The sequence below is a fragment of the Fukomys damarensis genome, unplaced genomic scaffold (genome assembly GCF_012274545.1).
Source record: "Fukomys damarensis isolate Sample0158 unplaced genomic scaffold, DMR_v1.0_HiC HiC_scaffold_7, whole genome shotgun sequence".
Lineage (NCBI taxonomy): Eukaryota > Metazoa > Chordata > Mammalia > Rodentia > Bathyergidae > Fukomys > Fukomys damarensis.
This window is the reverse complement of record NW_022900919.1, coordinates 12,625,096-12,640,131: the sequence shown is the minus strand read 5'-3', so window position 1 is coordinate 12,640,131 and position 15,036 is coordinate 12,625,096. Positions and strand designations below refer to the sequence as shown.

Here is a 15,036-nt window from a genome sequence, read left to right as displayed (position 1 = left end):
TTGGTTTTTTGAGACAGGGTCTCACTGTGTAGTTGAGACTGACCTGGAACACACTATGTAGCCCAGGCTGGTCTTGAACTCAGAGTGATTCTCCTGCCTCAGCCTCCCAAGTGCTGGGATTATAGGCATGTGCCACCACACCTGCCTGTATAAGCATTTTAAATGTTAAAATTATGGGACATAAGCACACTGCCTGATTTTGTAATGGCTGTGGGAAATATTCCAGGACTCACCCTATTTATTGTAAGGATTTGAGGAGATGCTTTGTTTCTTCCCACAATCCCTATGCAGCTTCATAAAGAGATCTTTAATTAGCAGTTGAAAGCTATTCTATGAATGAGGCTTGAATTCAGTACCCAGAATCCATGTAGATGAAATTTGGGGGCTACTTCTCTTGTGAGGGGAGGGACATCTGAAGTTTTCTTCGGGGTATACCATCTCCTGGAATTTAACCACCCATTTGGTGTGAGCATTTAAGATATGACCTCATGGATGCTTTGCATTTCTGTTGTGAATTTCCCCATATTCCTTCTGTTCTGTTCTTCATCATACCATTTCCCAGCTCCAGTCCCAGCCTCACTTTTTACAAGGTATATATGAATTTTCCAAGCAAATTAAATAGTGAGTGTTTTGCAAGAAGGAGTCAGGACCTATTTAACTTTGTATCTCCAATACGATAGCACTGTGTATCTCACAGGGAAGGTTCCCAAGGCTTGACAAATGAACAAGGAAGTGTTCTCAGCCTCAGCCTGGCCGCAGTGTTGCACGAGGAGTGCCTGCTTGTGACAAATATCTAAAAAATGGTGCTATTTTGTTTCAAGTGGTTATGCAGTTTCCCATCTCTTCTTTCATGTGATTTTTTTTTTCTAGTGGAAGGCTCATTGCCACTCCACTGATCCAGTCGATCCGTGGCCAGGGTCCATTTAATTTGAAATCTCAAATATTGCCCCTTGATTTAGCTCTCATTTGGTCAGTCCCCTCGGCTAATGAAATTTATGGCAGATATACCCCTCTGTCTATCTTGTTCCATTTAAGAAAAAAATTTGCTTCTAACTGGATAAAACCACAACTTCCAATTTGTTTTTTGTTATTTTTTCTTTTGGTGCTGGGGATCGAACTCGGGTCCTTGCGCTTGCGAGGCAGGAGACGAACCACTGAGCTAAATCCCCAGCCCCGTATTGTTTTTTTCACAACTTCCAATTTGGGCATATGGTCACATGCATAATGCTCAAAAGATTGTTTTTCATCTGCACGTCCTTTGTCTTTCCCAGTTACTGTCCTCCATGGCACTGATGGTTGCAGGCCCCTACTTGACTCTGGGATAACAGAACCCTTTTGCCTAAAGTATTCATTGTGATTCTCCTATTAACCCTAGAAACTATACAGGGCAGGTCTTTATTATTAAAATTTCATTGTAAGAAATTGAGCCATAGGAAGGTGAACTGCTTTGCCTGATATCACACAGGCAATACCTTATAAAGCTGGCACTTGGGCCCGGGTATCTCTGCGCCATAACCTGTGTTACATCGCCCCATGGCCTCTGAAAGATGACCAAGCCATCTGTGATCTTCTGTTGACCTTTGATCTCACAATAGACAGTACAATGGAATTATTGAAATAATATTCAAAACTGAGATGCCTTTAACAAATAAGGTGTACTTTTGAAGCATGCGATCCTGAATGCTTAGTAATTTTTATTTTAACTTTTTCAAACATAGTCTCAGTGCATTGTGGACTACTTCTGCTTTTATTGGTGCATTTAAGCTACTGTGCAGGTTTATAATCTTCTCAGTGACTAAGAATGCAGTGTTTTGATCGGCTGTGATATTATCCCTGCCTTGCTGTTCATTGTAAAGGCTCCAGATGCGCACACTATATATAATTAACAAAAGAAGATATATCTTTTCTCAATACGTCTTTGTCTCCCTTCATCATTTTGCCTTGTCTGTTTTCTTTTGCCAAAAAGCCCATGCTACAATTAAATGTCTTTAGAATAACACAGTGAGTATTTCAGTTTAAAGGAATTCTGGGGGGAATTTCAGAAACATGGAGCTTGCTGTGGGGGTAGAAGGAAGAAAGGCAAAGTGCAGCTTTGACTTATGGCAAAAGGGAACATTTGCTGGGATCCTTCCCCAGTCTGACCACCAAGCCCCCATTTACTCATGAACAATGCCCGGCTCCCATTTGCAAAGCAGATGTAAATCTGACCCCCCAAAGAAAGGACTGGAGGTTGGCATTGTGTCCGGTACAATGCCATGCAGGAAGTCTAGTCCTTAGATGAAAGCAAAGTAATATTTAACGAACAAAGAAAAACATCAAACCTTTTCTGTGTTGGGGACTGTTGAACTTGGCTTCTGAGTAGGAACCATTCAGAGCACAACTAAGCTGAGAATTCATTCAGCCTCATTGGGACCGACAAGCCTTCAGATACAATCCTTGTTAAACAAGCACCCTGTGGCAAAACTTCAGAAGGCCACCTACTCTTTCTGCTTCTAAAACTCGACGTGAAAAAAGGGTTGATATTTGGTGAAAAGACTACTGCTTATAAGCTCTGGATACAGGCGAAGTCACCCCAAGGAGGGGAGAAGACAAAAGGTTAGGGAGGAGCTCTCCTCTGAACACCTGCCATGGGCAAGTACATTCAGGGCCAACCCAGGAACCCAATGTGAAGCAACCACAGGTGGATATCTGCAGCGTATGGACATCTTAAATGTTGAGTCCTGTTCTAATTACTACCGTCCCGATCTTAAATTAGCATGAACTCCCTTGCCCAGACAAACCCGCATGTCGGTGTTGTGGTCCATATATAATTTTCCAATAATAACTTCTCACAGTTTCCTGCGGCATCAAAGCAAAATCAACATGTCAAGTTCTGTTCTGCAGGGAGAGATGAGGATCCTGTGAAAATGAGTTGGAGGTGGGGGAAGAGAGATCTGTAGTTTCTACCAATAGAAAACCCAACCCCACCCCACCAACCATCTCCCACAGCTACACTGGGTCGAAAGTCTCCAAGCAGGGACTTGTTTGAGCTAATGAAGGCCTTTTCCCATCTGGGACATTTGTTTTCATAGCAGAGGAGGTTGTTAATCAGTGTATTCCAAAAAAGTCAATGATCTCCCCAGTTTGAGCGTGTGTTTCTGCTGCCCTGCTGCTGGGATTGTAATGGGATTTTCACAGCTGAGGAAGGCAGAGCCCCTTTTCCACAGCTCACCCTCCTTCCTTCAGGAAGAGGCATTTGTGAATGATTCCACATGACAGCAACATGTGCATGACTTGAAGTCTAGTAATTGTTTTCACACTAATTTTTACTTGTGAAAACTCCCCCTCCCCAAGTCAGGCAAGTTTTTAGATAGGTAGATAGATGGATATAAAGTGGTCTCTGGTGTTTCTATTTTGCAGGCATAAATAAATTTACTAAGAAGCTCCGAAATCCCTATTCCATCGACAATAATGAGCTACTAGACTTCCTCTCCAGGGTACCCTCGGATGTTCAAAAGGTAGGTAATGAATGGTCACCACCAACAGGGGCTCCAGCCCTGAGGTCTGGGCAGCCCTACAGCTGGAGGAGCACAAGGCTGTACTTGTGTGAGTAATTGAGATAAGGAATCAGAAAATCCCTAAAGAGGCCTGGCTTGCAGGGAGGTGGCAAAAACCTTTGTCACAAGCGTGGGATGATTGGGGAAAATTATCCTGAAAAAGAGCTACTTAAGAATGATTTGGAACTCACACTGTGTGGCTCCAGTGTGCTACTGTTTGTCCCTTTTTGATTGCTTGCTTTCCTAAGGAGGATAAGTTGGGCTCAGTGAGTAGAACTGCTTGAGATCCAAAGCTAAGAACTGATGCTTATTTTCCTCCTCTTCCGGATGGCAGACATTTTAGGGGAAGTGGGGGACAAGAGGATTATTCTTTTTATACTTATTTGCCCCAATTATCTCCTGGGCCTCTCTTCTGCTCCCTTTCCTCTAAAGACTTAGGGATGCTGAGGCCAAATCCCTCACTTACTCTAATACACGTAGAGGAAGAGATGGCGTGAAATAATTTGAGATCAATCACAAGTATTTTTCACAGGTAATGGTCACTTAGTCCAGCAGAGTCTTGTTTCGGTGGCTACACAGAGATTAATGAAGCCAACAATAGCAGAGAGTCCCAAAGAATAGCCTAATTTTGGGCCCTGCAGCGTAGGCTGCTATAAATCCAGAGGAAGGAGGGCAGGCAGTAACTTCTGATAGAGAATGGTGATTACTGAATAGGTAGATGGGGAGACCATGGCATGAAATATCAAGATGAGCAAAGCCATAATCCTTTATTACCTGCAAGACTCCCAAAGCAAGTATCGATTTTCATCATTGGGCCACTACAACACAATTGGTTCCCTGGCCTCTCTAGGTGAATTGCAAAGGCATGGGACTCCAGGGTCTTCGACTTCCTTTTCCTTCACCCCAAGTTCCAGAGACTAAACTGAATCTTAGGGTGCTGTTTTTCTTTAACCTTCATTTTATGATATTAACGGTTAAAGTACATTCCCAAAAGAGGAATTTACACCTTAATATTTGCATTATGTAATTAAAATATAACCTGGCTCCTCTGTTCGAACTAAAGAATAGCAAGTATGTTGTTTCCTCTCCCCCCAGGGGCCGTTCACAAAACACTCAAGAGAGTCTTTTTTGTCTTTTCATTTATGTGCTTTTGGCAAAGTGCAGACTAACAACCTGAGATTGGGCAGAATGTCCTCGGGGATGGGGCACAGGTGCTAAAAATAGTGAGCCCATGTGGTCCATAATACAATATCTTAAGCGAAGGCCTTCCAACGCCAGCCTCTCAAAGCACACACAGCAAAGCAGTATGTCTGCCATGTACCATCCCTTGGGTCACAGAGTGAGTTCATGCTGTATCCTTGAAGAACAGAAATTTCCAATCACATCCCCGCAAGGACTGTCTGTGCAGTCCAGCCACCAGCCCTCAGAGTGGTCAACCAGTTGGAGTTGGCACAAATACAGAGAAATAGAACAAAAGAGCGTTTGAGGAAGATCTGCATTTTGCTAGTAAGATCCTCCTGTCTGCCAAGGTGCTTTCTAATAGCACAATGACAGTGTACCACGAGGGACTCCCCGAGTGCTCACATTTATCCCAGATGTTTTAGTCATTACATCGTAAAAGAAATTAATGTTTAAGAAGACTCTATCTAAGTCTGGGGCCCCGTACCACTGTCAGAGATTTCTTTTTCCTCTTAGGCAAAATAAATGTCTCTAATTGGCTGAGTTTTTTTTTTTCCCTAAGATTTTAGATATGTTAAGATGGACAACTCTCAGTAAGTTGCTATCTTACACACTTAGATAAACATTCTCAAGAGACACTTATTAAGCTTCCTTTTGGTGGAAAATGGGCACATGCAAAACTAAGACCAACTGGCAGTGCTGGGAGCAGGTAGAAACCTATGCATCTCATTAGAAAAATCTGCTTTTAATATTTTGGTTTCAAGAAATGATGCATGACTTCTCAAATCCTTCCTGCAATTAATCCCTCCATTTTCCTGTGTTTAGAAAATGATTCATTACTTTTGAACCTTCCTTCCCTTGCCTCGGTTTGTCCTTGGGGAGCCATTAACACACACTGCGGCGAGGTAGGGTTACCGAGCTGCCAGCATCCCCTCTGTTTGTTTTCACAGGTGCAGTACGCAGAACTGAAACTCGGCAGCAGCCACAGTCCCCTTCGGAAGAAGCGCACCACTCTAGGTCCGCACTGACTTCCTGCGCCAGCTACCCGTATCCTGTGGGGGAGTGGACCAAGGTCTTAGCTGCGCGGAGCCCGCTCTGTATTCTCCCCCACTTCTTCCTGGGCACAGATGCACAAACAGCTGCACACACCTATCCCCACCCAGGTTTCCTCCTCACCTAGATGGTCAGCCCAGCAAAAGGAACCAAACCTGAAGCTGTGAACGACTCCCATCTATCCACAAATAGGAAACAAAGCAAGGCGTCCATGGGATCTGGATGTCTTCCCTAAGCACCGCCGGGAGACCTCGTGGATTTGAGAGTGACTTTGAACTTGTTTTCACACCTCCTACAGATTCTAACTAAGATGCAGCCATTTCCATTCTCCACCCGCACACTCCTCTCAGATTATTGTCCCAGTAAGTTTCTTCGGAATTAACAAGTCTCTGGTAGCTATAGGCTGTAGAGAGAATGCATATTCTAGAAAGACCTTTTAATGATTCTCAGAATTGACCCAAATCTTCCAGAAGTTTTTCAGCTGTGATCACAAAAGAAATGTATGTGACTTTGTAGTGATGTTTTGGTGCTGGGTGCAACCTATATCATGGTCCATTGCTGGCAACGGAAATCCCAAGGGGTCCCTCTTTGAAAGAGTGGTGGCTTCACAAAAAAAATCAGTGGGTTTAAAAATATCATTTCTGCTGACTTTATTCTTTATTTCTAAAAGGTCAGTAAATTGCTTCAGAAAGCATGTTGGGGGAAGAATGAATTCATTACGTATAGTTAAAAGTATAAGAAATTAAAAATGGGGCTACTCGCCTAAATATCATAATAATTTCATTTGCCCAAATATTTTGAGCAGAAAATTAAAATACAAATTTGGATAGCCAAAGTACTTATCTCCAGGCTCAAAATTAGCTACATACAATAAAAAAACTATTTTAGGACCGAATTCTTAGAGAAATACCACACATCTGTACACCCAATTCCATGAAAATATTGATTTGTGCCTATATAAAAAATATACAAATCTTTCTGTTCAAATAATATTTACAGACTGAATTTCATTGACACATACTTTGTATGTGCAGTTTTATATATGTATATGTATTGTAAAGAAAAGGTTAAAAAAAGACCTATTTAATAGTTTACTATGTCTCTTTTTGTCTCTGGGTTGTAATTTAATTATCTTCAAAGAAAATGTTTATGAAAAATGCCAAAGATTCTAAACCTTATCATCTTGTGTCTGTTTTTCTTCATATTGTATCTTCTTGGGTTTCTTTCTGGCTGAGCCAGATTTCTGCATGATTTATTTGATTTACTTCAAGTTAATGAAGCTGGCTGGAAAAGAGCTTCGCAGAAATTATAAAAGCTCCAGTAAATCTCATAGTTGTACGTACAATAGATACCCAAGAACCTCTTTTGTTAAACCAGTTACTCAGTCTTCTGTGTAAACAATGCCTCATTGTCTTGCTGCTAACTATCATCCAGTTTATCACAGTCTGTCATTTTTTGTAATGACCTAAGGCAGACATTTTTAAGCAGACATTTGAGATCTGAGCAGTCATTTGAATGAAAACTTCAGGATCAAAATACCCCCTTATATATTTAAAAATGGAAGCGATACGTTATTGTTGTTCTTTTGCTGTAGAATTGCAAAATGAAATAATTTTCCCTACAGAAGACATCATTAGACTTCTTTCCTCTGTAGCCCGACTGGAGTTCACAGCACTGAGTTCAGGACACAAACACCAGCTGGGATGCTAGAGCAAGGCCAGTTGGGCCTTTAATAAACTGTATATGGAAAACTGATTAAACTGATTAAAATTAACTGATTAAATAAACACTGCATGTTAAAAATTAATGTTAAGTTTTAAGTGAAATGTTACTATTGTGCAAGTACAAAATTCACCTCCATCCTCAGGAGATACTAAAGACCCCAGTGGATACCTGAAATCTTGGATAGCACTAAATCTTGTAATTTAAAGCTGTTTCTATCGAAACTCAGCATTTGTCAAGTATTGTGGCACTAACTTTTGCATTTTAAGGTGCAACGGCAAGACTCACATGGATGTATTTTTCCTTCATTCCACAATTTCATGTATGAAAGAGCCATTCTTAACCAAAACTTAAGCTATCTCAGCATAAGATGTTTTTTCTTATTGGGGACATTTACATTTTCAATTAAAGATAGCACTTTGACTTCTCTTTGGCATATTTAAATTTCCACCATCACTGAACTTTGGCTTTGGCATCAGGATTAAGAAAAGGCTTACTTATAGACAATCGCTATGGTACTGTGACACATAATGTGGTAATAGATGGCTTCTACAGGACTTACAGCTGGGCCACATATACAGCTTGGAAACGCTGGACACTGGGAAGATTCATAGCCTGTGCAACATGGGATTCAACAGCACAAGATTTCCTCATCATATTCAGAACAGTGTAAAACTTAAAACCTGTGAATTTTTTTTCTTCCTAGCATTTTCCATGTAATAATTTCAAATCCTGACTCACTGAGGCTAATTGAAACCCAGAAAAAGTAAAAGTACAGATATGTGGGGGCAAGGAGAGGATTAGCATTATTATAAACTTTTGAAAGGTTCTAGCATGCTTTAGATGAAATTTTTGGGTTAAATTTATAGTATGACAATTAAAAATAATCAAGAATGTTATAATTTTTTTTGTTCTCATCTCAAACTTCATATCCCCATTTCTAGCCATGTCAACATGTCTTTGAGGTATCTACACCACCTCAGTTGAGAGGCTGTGAGCCACTTCTGTGTTGGCAGGACCTGTACTCTCATGTTATGCTCATCAAACTTCCTATTTCCTTCATCAGCATGGGTGTCAGCTTCCTGAGCATCCTGTTTTTATTCATTGTGGTTTCCATCCTCATCTCTCAACCACAGAATCTAGCAGACCCACTGTTGCTGTGTTTCTTCCCTTATCTACTTCAATCCAGATGACCACTCCCAAGGCGAGCCTTTATAATCTCTTACCAGTCATGGCAGTAGTGCTAATTACATCTTGCCAGATTAATCCACATCATCCTTGTCACTTGGAATGTGTTTTCCCTAAGTTTCTACCCAAATAGATTCTACTGTCCCTCCAAACTTCTAGAAGATTCCATCTTCTCTTTGATATGCTTACATCATATATATCTGTCTTGATCTAGTTTCCATAGCTGTCATTGACTACTAATAAAGAACTTTATTACTTATCTCGTGGTTATGGAAGTCCAAGAGCCCAGTGTTGACTTGTGCTCTGGAGAAGGCCTTCTTGCTGCAGCTTAAAATTGCAGAGGCTCTCCCATCAGACTGAGCAAGCATGCCAACCCAGATCTCTCCTCTTCCTTCTCCTCTACTTCTTCCTCTTCCTCCTATTCCTTTTGTCCTCCTCCTCTCCCCCTTCTACCTTTTCCTCATGAAATCATTATTGCCCTCATGAGGTATACCATCATAACCTCATGTAATCCTAATTACTATTTAAAGTTCCACTCCCAAATATCATTCATTTATTACTTCAAGCATTAAGTTTCTAACAAATTACTTTTGTACAATACATTAACCCACAGAAAAGTCTTTCTGGGATTTGCTATATTCTTCTGCAACTCACAGTTAGCAGAGTCTTCCAATCTCCTTCTTCCCTATGGGACTTCTTACCCTAGCTATCAAGATACTCAGGAATCACTTGTCCAACAGAATCCATGGGAATTTTTCTTTCTGTGCCTTTTCTGTGCTATTAAGAAGAAAGCTGAGCCAAATACATTAGTGTGGTCTGACCTGGAAAGTAATTTCTTGTATTAAGTAGAAAGCTGATTTTTTGTGATATTATTTATAAACTCAGACTATGACAATCCACAAATTTTAAACTAAGCAATGCCTTATAGTTGAAGAAGTTCTTTCCTAAGAGTCAAAGGAAAAGACATTTATGTAAGTGGTAAGACAAATTTTTGATTGTTTTGTTACCTCTTAACTTATCACTTAAATATATTAAACACTGATGGTGCCACCACCTGCCTCTCAAGTGCAAAGACCCGAGTTTGATCCCTGTCACCAAAAAAAAAACTAAAAAACATTAATGATATCCTGAGTATAATAGCCTGCCTCACTTTGGTATGGGCCAAAGCTAAACAGATAATTTTCAACCAATGGCAATACAAATATACATTTAGGTTTCAGGAAAAAGTTCATTCTAGCTGCAGTGGGGGAGATTAGAAATTAGTATGTCTAATAAATTATGGTACAGAAACAAAAGTAGCTCCAAGTCTAGAAAGACGGCATTCCTGCTTTTCACCTCTTAGAAGCTGCCCTGGGATGAACTGGTGGAATACTTTTAAAAAATTGTCAATTTTTAAAAAGTTTGAGGCACTCAAGAGGTCTCTAAATGGGAATATTAGAGGAACCAACATATGAATACAGCATACAAAAAAAAAAAAAACCACTGTATTGGCGGAGAGACATCTACATGACAACATTGAAAAGTGAAGACACACACTTCAAAAAGTTAAATTTTGAATTAGTAATCATGGGTAAAGATGAGCTGGGTAAGAACAACAACAAGTAAATTGTAAATGGGAAGAAGCAAACAAAAAAGCAGGAATCCAATGATGAACCATGTTTCAAGAAAATGGGTGTGCTCAATATACTGAATTCAAGTGAGAGCACATAAGTTGAAGATAGTGTGACTGATAAACCTTTACTTAATGACATGGTTTTGGGGACTCTGGCAACAAATCATTTCAGTAGTGATAGGAATGTTGAGGTTTTGCTGAATGTAGAAAAATGGAGGTAACTCTTGAAAAGTCCTCCCGTGAAGAGGGAGAGAGAAGACAGTGGTTAGAATTGAAAGAAGGTACATGGGAAGACTCTAGTTTGTAACAAGTCACGTGTGATCTTCAAAGAATGCCTCATGGTTTTGAGATAATGTTAACCACATTCATTATGTAAAACCATGCACTGTCCAAGCTCACTTTCTTTAGTAGTAATCTTATGGCAACTGAATAAAATAAATTATCTTCTAAAAATATGTTAAGAAGTCAATTGATAATTGAATAAAAGCTGAAATTCCAAAGGTGACTTAAAGAAATTGCTCAAAGCATGTTACCTCTCTGCATGAAGCCTGCTCTTCATTCTTGGCATGTTAATGTAATGATTTGTTTGGCCATAATGGACATTCCAGGACATAAAAAACGTTAATATTTTATAGCATTTATCAAATTCTAGCTACTTTCTAACTGCTTTAACTACTGTCTAACTACCCAATAATAACAATCAGAATCATTGGAATGCCTTCAACTCTTAAAGGGAAAAATAGTTTTATGCAAATTCTCCTAGAAACTAACAAAAATGAGAATATTTCCCTGTACATATTGTGAGGCCAATACAGTGCTCATTCCAAAACCCAACATAGTAAAAAAAGAATAGCAAATTATATACCAAAATGTCTTATATACATAGATTTACAATGGTGGAAGTTATACAATAGTCTAAACTGAAAATTGTCATAGAAATAGTTAAATGGATTCATGAAATGCAATACCTAGCATGCCAATGGATTAATGTAAACCTGATTTTAAAAAATGATAATTTTTTCAGAAATTGATCAGATATTCTATTATTTATAATGCAAAAGCCCATTAATAACCAAAGCAGTTTTGTAGAAGGTAGCTACTAGCAGATATAAAGCGTATTATAAAAGTGTATTATAACCAAGACAGTTTGACATTGGCATAAAAATGGACAGACAGATAGATCAAAGGCATAGATCAAAGACATTGAATACAGTGCAAGCAGCAGAACTCATACATATCTTTTAACCTGTAACCTGATTTATGTCAAAGGTAAGATAGTTGCAGCACGTAGGAAAAGATTATTTTGTAAAATTGTGCTGGGTTATTTTAACATTCACATGGATCAAATAAATATCGATTGCCTCTTTATACTACAGGCAGATATCAGCTCAATATAGCAGCAGGCCCAAAAGTGGGAGACAAATTTCAAACGGAGACAGGAAAGTGTCTTTATATCTTTGTGATAAGCAAAGATTTCATAAACTGGAGGTAAAATGTTAATTATAAAGGAAAATATATAATGTATTGGGAACATTAAAATTAATTTTTAATAAAAAACATCACTAAGTAAAAAGATAAGCCAAAAAATAGAAGATACAATTTACTAAAGATAAGACTTAAGAAAAGATTCATATCAAGAATACATAAATAATTCCTACAATCAAAAGCCAAATAACCCAGGTGAAATTTTTGCCAAAAAAAACCAAAAAAAAAAAACCCTTGAATTTGCACTTCACCAAAGAGCATATCCAAGTAGTCAGAAAACATGAAAAGTAGATGGATATCATTAGCCACCAGATAAATACAAAATGAAACCACAAAGTATACAACTACCTAATACTCAGAATGGCTAAAATGAACAAGTTCATATTAAGTATCGTTAAGGGTATGAGAAAACAAATGCCAGGTATTGCTGGTATATCGGAATGGAAACTGACATGAACACGTTGGGAACATATTTGGCAGTGTCTATTAAAACTGACCAAATAGATTCCTTGTGACCTTCCCCCCACGTTAGTTAGACATTAACCAACATATATGTTCCTATGTTTGACAAATGACATGTCAAAGAATATTCATGGCAGTATTCGTGTTATTCTCACACTGGAAAGTCTATTTCCATGAACATCTGAACCGATCCAAAAACTGTGATCATAAAGTAGAACACCATACAGAAATGAAAGACTAATATTTCACATAAAACAGAGACATTGCAAGAAGAGCGCTGAGCAAAAGAACTTCAAGTGCGAATAGATGCAATGCATAACTTCATTTCCATAAAGGTCAAAGATAGCACAATCTGTAGCGTTAGACATCAGGACAGTAGAAGTTAAGAGAGGAGGGTGTCGAGACTAAATCATGTTATCAAGTGTGTCACTGATATTCTGTATTTTGGTAAGGGGTTGATCAATTGTAATTGGTAAGGGTTCCAATTTCATGAACTTTTCACTGTGAAAATTTTGGAGCAGTAAACTTAATACACTGTGATTTCTGCATATTTACTAAGAAGAAAGTTTTAAAATATAAATCAATCAAGCTATCTATCTATAGTTATGTTATAAAGAAACTGAGAGCAATTATTCCTAAGAACCTTAAACATGAGAAGAAAGATAATTTCTTTTCCATTTTAAATCTATTTCTCAAAACCAATGCAAATATTTAATTCTTGTGCAAGAGCAGGAATTGTGTCAAACTACAAACTCAAATCAAATTAGACAGCACTTGCACAATCTTATTGCATTTGGAAATACAGTTCTCAACACACATCAATCAGCATTTTAAATCAATCTTTATATTCAGGACTACTGAAATTGCTTCTCCTAAACTGGCTGCTACTAAAGCATTGAAGAGCTGCTTTGCAGCTACAAACTGGCCCATAAAACCTCAAGAGGTGAAATGTGCCAGAAAGTTCTTATTTGTTTTCCAGGTTGTACTTCTGTTCACAGAGAATGGCACCTGGGCCTGCCCCTCTCACAGGAGTGATTTTATTTTTCCTTTTCACACCTTAAAGTTTTTAAAGCAAAAAGGTCATAAAACTTTGGGTATCCAAAAGGCTATGTATTTTTTTCCTCCCTTGGGGAGTAATAAATTAGGTAGATCAGATGGCTGTAGACAGGGAGGTATACACATACATACACACACACATACTCATAAATCCTGTGTAATTTCACATATTTCTAAAGAGTGATAAGACGCTAAGAACACAAGAACCTCCAGTTTTAGGAAAAATGTTAAAAGTTTGCCTATTGATGACTTTGAAAACTCCAGGAGGAGAAATGTGTTTCACAATGCCAGTAGGCAGCTCAGTGCTGGAATTTAAGACATTTATTCAATCCAGCTTATCTCTGGAAATAATTTATTGCAAATTTTTTCAGGGCTGGGGATTGAACCAAGGCCCCTCACATAGACATGTATCCATTTCCCCCACCTTTTTATTCACTAAATTGCCCAGAGTGGGCTGAAATTTACAATCTTCCTACCTCAGCCTTCCAGAGTGCCTAGATTACAGGTGTGCACCTTCATGCCCCGCAGTGATATCCTTTGTAGCAAAGAAACCTTGAGACTTCAGTTTTTCATTTCTTTAATGTATTATAATAATGCACACAGTATTTCTCCATGTCTTCTCATTATTAGATCAAAACAGCTGGTTGGAAAAGTACAAACAAATGACTCATTTGTTTAACTACATAATGAGCTGGTATAACTCACTTACTAGAGTGCATTCGATGAATTAGGGCTTACCTAGTGCTAAGTACCTGCCTTATTTTGTTTAAACCTCCTAAAAACTATGGAATGAATGGAATACTCTTTGCACTGACAAAGGGACAGTGAGTTGCTTTTCCCTGATTAAGGAAGGAATCGTGTGCATTTCATCTGTATGGCTTCTTGGTCTTCATCGTATGCTTCTTACCAAGGGATTCTTACAAATTGGCTTAGCTATTTCCATCTAGTATTCATACAGACTGCTCTTGTGAAAAATTTCTAAAATGAATGGTGTGTCATCCATTTCGGTAATTAATATGTCTTTTCTCTATATCCTTAGCTTTCAGTGTAGATTTTTGACTATTCGTAGCTCTGTGGAAGTATCATGAATGAAATTCATGCATGGTCTTAAAACTTTCCATTATGTTTTGAACTCCACTGATTTCATTTTTTATCCCAGTCTTCAGGTAATCTATGAAGTTACAACTTATCTGTTTTGCCTATTTTCTCTCTTTTACCATCATACATTCTTTAGTTGGGAAGCAATGGAACTTTTACATGCATTAAAGGAAGCAACCTAAAAGAGGAGAAAATTCAAGAGTACTGTTGGATCCCAAATTTGGATCAAACGGACACCAGTTTTTTTCTCTCCAAATACATTTAATTAACATTTTCTTGTTATTGGCTTGGAGTAGTTTCAGAACTAAAAGAAACAATCCTAAAATGCATATGGAACGATGAAGATCCAGAATAAACAAAGTAATCCTGAGCAAACAAAATACAAAACAAAAACCAATCAAATAACAAAGACCTGACTTCCAAACCTACTATAAAACTGTAGCAACCAAAACTTGATGATACAGGCATAAAAACAAAACATACACACAGACCGATGGAACAGACTAGAGAGCCTAGCGATTAATCTATATTTATATAGACAACTGATTTCCCATGGTGACCCCAAGAACAGAGTGGAGACAAGAGGAGATGACCTCTTCAGTAAAGGGTGCTGGCAAAACTGAACACACATAGAAAACCATGAAA

General features: G+C 38.5%; 1 protein-coding gene across 2 annotated transcripts in view; it reads left to right on the top strand.

Moving 5' to 3' along the window:
• The window catches only part of Mctp2 (multiple C2 and transmembrane domain containing 2), a 177,015-nt gene extending 167,284 nt beyond the window's left edge, over window positions 1-9,731 (top strand). For both annotated transcript variants that reach the window (XM_010621001.3, XM_010621000.3), the window contains 2 exons: window positions 3,400-3,497; window positions 5,666-9,731. In XM_010621001.3, coding sequence (XP_010619303.1) covers window positions 3,400-3,497; window positions 5,666-5,743 — 176 coding nt within the window. In that variant the 3' untranslated portion in view covers window positions 5,744-9,731. The remainder of the gene's footprint in view (window positions 1-3,399; window positions 3,498-5,665) is intronic.
• Window positions 9,732-15,036: the final 5,305 nt, after the last annotated feature.